The 9,197-nt window shown below is 40.8% G+C and overlaps 1 protein-coding gene across 1 annotated transcript; it reads right to left on the reverse strand.

The window, feature by feature from the left end:
• Positions 1–407: 407 nt before the first annotated feature.
• On the reverse strand, positions 408–7,139 carry cyp4f3 (cytochrome P450, family 4, subfamily F, polypeptide 3). The gene is made up of 13 exons (XM_075477768.1): positions 6,868–7,139; positions 6,500–6,644; positions 5,675–5,728; positions 5,395–5,522; positions 4,844–4,965; positions 4,617–4,763; positions 4,110–4,239; positions 3,878–3,944; positions 3,366–3,495; positions 1,326–1,459; positions 981–1,045; positions 806–888; positions 408–728 (listed from the first exon to the last, which is right to left on the reverse strand). Exons 1-13 carry the CDS (start codon positions 7,069–7,071, stop codon positions 521–523), a joined length of 1,617 nt encoding a protein of 538 aa, XP_075333883.1. The 5' UTR covers positions 7,072–7,139; the 3' UTR covers positions 408–520.
• Positions 7,140–9,197: the final 2,058 nt, after the last annotated feature.

Consider the following 9,197-nt stretch of genomic DNA (forward strand, 5'->3'; position numbering starts at 1 on the left):
AAAGGGCAATTTTCCGCCCCCTTCTGTCCAAAAGTTGCCACTACAGCAAAGCCTGACAAAACATTAAATTGTTATCGTCAATAGGATGTCTTTGCAACACTTTCACAGAATGAAGAGATCCTACTGCAATAAAAGTAATGCAATAAAAGCTAATTACAAAAGTATTCACAGAGTTAAGTGCAGGCAGAGGAAACTGACCCGATTTGAAATGACCCAGTTAATTATAACTTCAAACCAGACTGCACAGTAGGCCAAATGTTTCTTTCCTTTACCTGCCACAGAGATTGTGTTTGATTGAGAAAATAAACAAAACACCTACTTCTCCATAGGGCAAATTAAGAATAAGGAATATATTTTTTTAAAAGGTTGGATTTATTGTAACCAAATTCAACAGAGTTAACGTGGAAGTAAAACATTACAAAATACAAATTCTCATTATACATGAATCTAAGGTACAAATCTAATGAACAGGGTTGTACAAACTCCAAATTATAAAACCAGAGATTCGTGACATGTTGGATCATTCATCTAAAAGTACCCTCAGGCTGGATGGATTCAGAGGCTCCAGCTGCAGCCACAGGCCTCCCTCAGCACGCAGGACGAGTTGAGGCAGACGGCGAACTCTCCCAAATTCAGGGTTCTCACCCAGTGTGAGACGAAACCTGAGCAAGGTTAGCGCCACGACAACTCGAAGCTCTGCCATGGCGAATTTCTGTCCGATGCAGTTCCTGTGAACAGACTGGGGTTATCTTTTCTACCAACACCTCGTGTCAGAACTTGATTTGACTTAGTGACAAAACTGAACCTGGGGCCTGAGGAGAATGGGATGAAGGCATGAGAAGAGTTGCTCTGTGTGTTGGTCGGGTCAAAACGCAGAGGATTGAACTCCTGGTGAAAGGGTAGATCACAAAGGTTGAGCGTGACTGATTTGAATCTACGGAAAAAGGGGTTATGAATCGAATTGTGTTTTAAGCTCTTACATGTGGGTTTGTCCAGACGAGGGGGTTGTGGTGCGTTCCATAAATGCTGACCAAGCAGATTGCACCTGGGAAAGAACGAAAAGGAAGAAAGAGCTCATGTTTTCCATCACAAACTGGTCAACCGTCAGGCGTTTCACTTCTCATCTGACACCGGCACAGAGTAAATTATCCATAAATGAGAATCCCCTGAAAGACTGAATTGCCTATGATGTACTGTTGGTGGTAAAAAAAAAAAAAAGTTGCTGGCGTGCAAAAATGTGGTTAGAAACAAAACTAGACCAACTGCAATAACAAGACACAGCTTTATAAACTTCTAAAACTTCCGAAATCTTTCCGCTTCTGCACCTTCTGGTACTGTGAGATCTCCTGGCAGCGGCATGTCCTGGGTGTACCTCCTTGTTACAGCCTGCACAGGTGAGTGGAGTCTGAGGCTCTCTCTGATGCACATGGTGGTGAAGGGAAGGTTGGACAGATCCTCCCTTAAGAATGAGGAAGATATGTGTCAGTACCAGTGGTGTAGTGGTCCCTGGATGGTCCCTGGATGGTCCCTGGATGTACCAGCATTCTCACAATAATATGATATTTCAGATTAAAACCCACATTGAAAATGACTTATCATATAAGCACAACTGCACGAGATGCAACATCATCAGGACCTCTTTTTCAAGACTGCAGCACCAGCAAGAAAGCAGTCTTTTTTTAATCGATTTATGTATTTATTTTTATTTCTCAGGGACAGTGCACATTAATCAACAATGTAAATGCACCAGTATTAGCCAGAAGGATTTTTTACCCCCCTCTACAATTGTTGTCCCTTGGATAAGCAGAAGGTATCAACACAAAGAAGCCCTTTTGTTACTTAAAACTGATTTCGTAAACATTTCCTCATTGCCTATGTAGTCATTTATGTGTGTTAATATTTATTTAACACTGTGATAAAGTAAAATTATACCATCCAATCATCGAATGCCGTGATTCAACAATTTCATATTTTTTTATTCTGTTTTTTATTTATTTAACTGACGTGTGTAAATGAGTGAACGACTATAACTGACGTTACAGACTGTTGCTGAAGACTGTAAATCTTAGTTATTTTCCTTCCCTTTAATTGATTCGAAAATAGCTGCGAATGCCTGGGACTTGTCCTAAATCGATGTTCATCAATGATAAAAATGAGTCCACCTTGTAACTATGTTACATTTAAAGTCGGGGGGGAAAAATACAGTTTCTCCAGTTCAGGGAAAGGGCTGCGAGGACAAACAGAAATGAAAGTAGTCTGTCTTTGCAACTGTTTTTATTTTGGTCCAGGAGGTCCAATTTGCCATCATCACAAGGTCACATTCCACATCCCAAGAGCCAGTTTGTGACACTAGGGATCGGCACGGCCAAGCTTCTGCCTTGATTTTTCTCCCTTCGGATGGTGAGCCCACCTAACTCATGCAGACACCCTCACATTTCAGCTCAACCACTTACATATCGACTGAGAACGATTAGCATTGTCTCCTTATTCCAAAAAGAATCCCAAAAATACAACAGAATAATTCTTTATTAGCTGCAAAGTGCTAAGATTGCATAGAACTAGGTATAATCCAGATGTGCCGGCTGTGGTGAAATGTTTCACTGGAATTAGGGACAACTACAGAAATACAGTTTTCAACGCCAGCAGTTATGTTTCCTTGTTCTTTGTCAAAGTGAAACACCATGAATGTAAGTAAAGGGCAAAGCCCTAATCCTAACTATTAGTAGCCAAATTTTGTTGCGAAAAGTTGCTTCTGTCGTGTTTTATTTGACATTTTGTAAATCCCATTGAGTTCTATGGAAGACTGGATGTTCATTGATATTACTCCGCCATCAAGTGGTGTGGAGTATAGCAAGTCAGATTCAGCTGAGCGGAAGTTTATCCACGGCTGTGAGGTGGCTAAGAAAATAGTGCGAGCATGAACGAGCTGCCAAATAAAACACGACAGAAGCAACTTTTCGCAACGAAATTTGATATGGATTACCAGTGCACACCAGTAACCACTCCGGTGAGTTGATGATTTTGAAAACGGACGTTTATGGTGCTTTTACGGACCTTTTAGGACATGCACATGACTTGCCGTTCTGAAGCAGGTTGAGATGAATCAAAATTAGCAGTAAAATTAAAAAAAGTGGTGAGGGGGGTTCTAAAACATTGCAGACGACTCATAAAAGAGGCTTAATGTTGAAAATACCGCAGTTCCCCTTTAATCAAAATTCTCTTGTGATTTCAAAGGCTGATCCACCGTCAGCAGAGCACATAATACTCAGTACACACATGTACAAGTGAATAATTTAAAAAGAACTCTAACTGCATGATAAATAGGTATGTCCACTTATTTACTGTGTGTGTGTGTGTTTTCTGACCACTTTATTTCATGTCCATTTCGTCCCTGCATGAGATCCATCACCTCCTCCCTGCATTTTTCCTGATAGTGTGCATGGCGTGCTAGATTATACAGTGTCCAGCAAATTGCACTGGCTGTTGTGTCATGACCTGTGAAAAAAAAAATATTTATACTTGAAATTATGTTTCTATTATGCTCATTTCCAGCTGTGTACCTGTATTCTAGGGACTCAATTACAGTAGCTTTACATGATTTTACAGTTGAACAAGATCTTTATTTCTACAATCAAGCCCTTTATGAAGCCCCTTAGTTTATCCTCTGAAAGCTTTTACATAAATTTCTATATTTTTTTAAGTAAAATAAAAAGCTATTTTTTTCATTTTACTGATGAAAATCTGAACTCATAAGCAGTGACGTGCAACAACTTGTGCAGAACATTTGTCATCATGACCTCATTCGAGTTGATGCAGTAGCTAATGTAATGGACGCATCTGACCATAGAGGGCGCTGTTTAGCCATAGTTCACCTTACCCGCAAACATGAAGGTGTTGGCCTCAGCCTGTATCTCCTCATCTGTTAAGCCTTGTCCATCTTCATCCTTTGATACAAAGTTTGTGACAATATTTATCGGTACTTGAGAGTTTCATGTCACAACTGAATCTTTTAAAGTAATGCAAACTTCATTTTTGGCTTCTTTTCATCTCTGTTTCTCACTCGTGATACTACATTTATTAAGTTTCTCATATTTCTTCTTCGGCTCTACCGTTGACAGCAGTATGATATCCACAAAGTCTTTCTTCTTCTGTGTCGTTTTGGTGAGAGTGGATTGTGTTTCTGTCTCCTTCTGCTGGTTAATGAGGGCACGACGCTTCTGAACCACTTCCCTAGTGAATCTGTGGACCATGAACACAACATTGTACAGTTGTATTAGACAGACACCACTAAACTGGATTATAGTGCATTAGACTGTACGATACATTATTGCAAAATAGTTTAAGATGGAGTGGGAAACTACACAGAAAAATATGATTTATTCTGATACTTTTGTATTCTATTGTTCTACAAAACAATAATTTTACTGTATAATCGGACAGTAAGGTAGAGGAGTTGACCCAGTACACAACAATATGATTAAAAGAAAATAATATAAAAAGTATTGCACAAGAAAAAGAACACAGAGATATATTTGTCTGTAATGTATCATCACACTCGTAGACTCCTTCATTATTGTGCAACACAGCAACACAAAAGGTCAAAGGAGCGCACGCACCTGTGTACAACACTTAACGCCTGCTTGAACCGTTTCCCCTCTTCTGTTTTCCAGTAAATCCAGTCCCAGTGGTGTAAGATCCTGAGCCGGCGATCTATTATCAGGTCGCTGAGCTCCACGATGGCCGCCACATACTCGCTGGTGGATCTGCAGAGAGGAGAGTTTCTCAGAGGCACAAAACTACAACAGAACCAGCATGTTATTAGTTAAAAGAGTGGAGTCCTCACTCCTGACAGTTGCTGTTGTGGCTGAAGGCACATTTCAGTAAAGTGTCCAGCGTCATCAGAGTGACCTGGTCGAACATCTCCAAGTTGTTCTTGCCTTCAGCTACCAGGCGGCGCCATTTATCCTGAAAACAACATGAGAGATAGAGGACACAGGTTTTCAGCATCTGCATGGAAGCACATTTTTCCACTGCATGAAAATATGGATAAGTTCTCCTCCATTTGACATACTCCACCAGATCTATCTGTATGTAAGCATTCAACTGAAAAGCTGTGACACTATCAGCAGATATATATGGCTGTTATACCTCGGGGAAGACTGTTTATGCTATATAATACCAAGGTGTGTTTAATGCCAGTGTGTTTTTTTTTAATTCAATTGAATTTTTTTTCAATTATTTTTTTTCAATCAGTAATTACTCTGAAAACAAAAGCCAGGAAATTCAACTCCAGATTAAGTACAACATTTCACCCTCGCAGTTATACATCTCAAAACCCAGTATCTGTTTATCTGTTTTTCGCTCGACATGTGTGGCAGTGTGTGTTTGTCTTACATGCATGGTGTTAGTTGAGGAGTTAAACATGGCAACGTAGTTCTTCAGAATATCAAAATGAAAAGCTGGAGTCAGCAGCCGTCTCCTGCGAGACCACTCCTCTCCGCTGCTTAGCAACAGACTTTGTCCTGGGACAGAGGAGACGGTTTCAGTGTGAAGCTATAAGCTAGTAATTTGACTTTTACACAGCCTTATGTCTTAAATTACCAGAGAATCTCATCATATTAAGGTATATGAATCAGGTAGATTCATCCAGAGCAGCATCAAATATTTGACTCACCCAGCCATGGACGCAGATGGCCATAGATCAGCTCATCCTTCATTGTGATCTTGGCTTGAAGTGGTGACAATGAGATTAAAGGGGAAAAAAAAAGAAGAGTAAACATCAACTTAAGCTCCTGGAAATGTGGTTACTTTGGCTGTTGTTTTGCCCTACCACAGAGATACTCATTTGGTGGCTCGCGAGCCACATGTGGCTCCTCAAGCTCTAATTGGTGGCTCGCACTTGTATAGTAGCTTATAACAATATGGTAACAATAACTATACATTTTTTCAAATAACATACAGCGAATACTGCACAGTATTAGGTATTTTTATTAATTTTGCGTTTTTGTAGTATTAAGTATTTGTATTAAGTATCAATTAAGGCTTAATGGTGTTTTCTAAAGGGGGCTCTGGTAAACCTGGCAACGCAGCCCGCTTAACCCACCCTCACACTTGACCGCAGAGCACGCTAGCTCCTTTAGCCAGCGCGAGATGCAGGCACAATGGATCGGTTTTTAATTAAAAAAGGGCAACAAACAGCACAAAAACCATGCTCATCCTGAATGTCTCACTATGATTAAAACGACAAACTACAAATACAACATGAAGAAAGTCAAGGACATGCATGCCAGCTTCCGCTCATCCCAGTATTAAAGGTAAATGTGGTCTTAATTGAAAATGTATTGGCTGTGTTGTTTCTTTTTTTGTGGGATGTTTTATATGTAGAAATGCATATTTGCAAAAGGGGACTTTAGTATGTTGTCGTAAAAGTGGCTCTTCCCTTGATTTTGCTCTGCCAATGTGGCTCTTGTGAAAAAAATAGTGAGTATCACTGTCCTACCAGATGCCATCAGCAGCGGTTTGACATAGTCAGGATGGAAGAGTCTGACCAGGTGATAGAAAGGTCCAAGGAACCAGCTGCAGGAGTGTTTGTAGGTTTGCACCAGGTCATCCACCTGTAGAAGACCCTCTTCCGTGCTCTGCATCTGAGGCATGAATAGGTTTGTGTTATGGATGATGGCAGCCCTACAGCATGAACCCACATTAACTCTCCTTGAGGACTTTAAAGCAACGAGGACATTTAAAAGTAACATTTGTCAACAGAAATTAAGCTACGCGCTGTATTGCTTGGAAATCTACATTTTAATTTTGTGTCACCATTTAGCAGCCCTGAAAGATGCAAGTCATTAACTGGTTATTGTGTCTTACCTGGCCCAAATGGCCTACAAGCCACGAGTGTGCTTTTGGCTTTTTGAAACGAGACAGCCTGTAAGTGTACCAGGCGTGACGCATCAGCAGCCTTAGAGTCCAAGCTACAACCACAGCAACAAGCCCTGTTCCGACCACCTGCAGGACCAGTAGGGGGTCCGTCCACTTGAAGGCCCGAGAGAGGATACTGTGGAGGAGAGCCATCCTGACCAAGAAGCAGAGCGATCAATGTCTAGAGGTCCAGGTTTGTTAGCAGTCCTCCTGCTCTGACACTGCCTGCTCAGAGTGAGAAGTTGTTGATGTTGAAACACGAAGAAGCCAGAGTGTTTCACCCATTATTGCAATTATTTCAACACGAACAACTGCTGTTACCGTAATGACAACACTTCCTTTTTCAGTTGAAATACAGTCAATTTCCACATCGTCACTTGACGTAATTTTATATTGATGGGGGACTCAACCGGAAGGGAAAACTGAAGGTGTGACAGTGAAGTTGCAAAGAGATGGGTATCTTATACATTCCATGTAGAAGGCACGATTATAGCTCAATATGGCAATAAGAATGAGTTAAAGAAGTTAAGTATTTTCATTCTTTACAGGTGCAACCTCGTTTACACTAATGAATTCAGTAAAAGTTACTAAAATCTGCAGTACAACTTCCATAACAATTTTACTGGTCTTTGTAATTTTGTTTTAATTGGTCTTAATATGTATGCTACTGCATGAAATTTGTGCTGTAAAATCAGGCCAAATTGTTCAGGAAAAACAACCCCTACTTTATATTTGTCTTAGTTCTGGTACAGTTTGTTTAGTTTATTCAGAAAGAATAACGTCTGTATGTAAACAGTGCGGTTCGTTGGCCAAGTTTTGAAGATACACAGTGATATGTTTCATTGTGATTTTTTTTTTAGGCTCTATTGAATGACAAAATAAAAGGTGCAAAACAATTGAAACGGCGGATATTGTCATTCGTACGCTTCATCATCGTCATACTCAGGGCCGCTGACAGGTTTGGCTGGGCCCGAGACAAAATTCTCTGAATGCCCCCCCCGGAGCAAGCCACCCACACCCACCTCTACTTTCCCAGTCTCTCATTTATTGCGGATAAACCAAAAGGATTATTTACCACTTTGCCTGGATATGGATATGGACTGAGTGGAGTTATGGCTTTCAAAATCCTACCACAATAAAACTCACGCTATTTCATTCATTTAGAGCTCATAAACTGCACATTTCATCAACCATTTTTCACTTGACCAAGGGAATCATGTTAAGGGTACTTTTATTTATCGCCAGACCCGCGTGCATGTCCGCTGAACTTTCTGAGAATGTTCGGGGAACAAGGCGGAGCCCATTCATCTGGCGAGTGTCAAGTTAAATCAGTCTAAACGAAAGTTACAGGCTACCCCAAAATGTCACGTTTATAACCTATCTAAATGGCAATTTCACACGTTGCCATGTCTATACTGGCTTATTTTAAACAAAATAAGGTTAAACCAGAGCCGCGTTACACTGGCTGGCATTCAGCTGACCGGGGATGATTCTCAAATCAATTCAGCCTGATTGGCGTGCGTGCCTGAAACATTTGGACATATTTGCGGACTAATGCGCATATCCCCCCCCATTCCTGGGCCCGGAACAAAATACCCGTTTGTCCCCCCCTATCGGCGGGCCTGGTCATACTAAATATTTAAAGGTTACAGGGCGTTTCCCGCCTTTCTAAGAAATGACAAATGTGTTTAACCTTTAATGAGTTTTTGTTTTTACGAGGGGTTGTGAAGGCCACATTGATTGGTACCTGAAACACCTGTGAGACTGAAGCCAGGGAGCTCCGGAAAAATTACTTTGGAAACCTCAGTTTGACTTTTACAAACCGCCAGAGAGGAAAGCTAAAAGCAGACGACGTAGTTGGAATTTCAAGCTGTGATGTGTACGCATTCAGGTAAATTTTATTTAATTCAATTTGTCAGAATGGTTCGAGGAAAGGTTAGCGTGTTTTGCTAGTTAGCTTCTTGAGACAAAGTAACTACTTGCAGAAGGGCTCCGGAGGGGAACATTGTATGTTTTATGTTCAGAGTTAAATTGAGAAATTGACGTTTTTAAGGGATTACTGCACAGATATTCTCTCAGAAGCTTTTGAAAATGGAAACCAATGTTGCATGTACATCCCACCGCAGTTCAGTGGACCTTGGAGACAAAGAGCCTTGCTGAAACTTTGACGGGAGTTGATCCCGCCATCATCAACACTGGCTATTTGTACATTTCCAACTTGAACTTGGAGTCCGCTTTTGATGTCTTTAAAATTCGTCGTCAGATTATGAATCAAATGT

The sequence above is a fragment of the Odontesthes bonariensis genome, chromosome 11, assembly GCF_027942865.1.
Source record: "Odontesthes bonariensis isolate fOdoBon6 chromosome 11, fOdoBon6.hap1, whole genome shotgun sequence".
NCBI lineage: Eukaryota > Metazoa > Chordata > Actinopteri > Atheriniformes > Atherinopsidae > Odontesthes > Odontesthes bonariensis.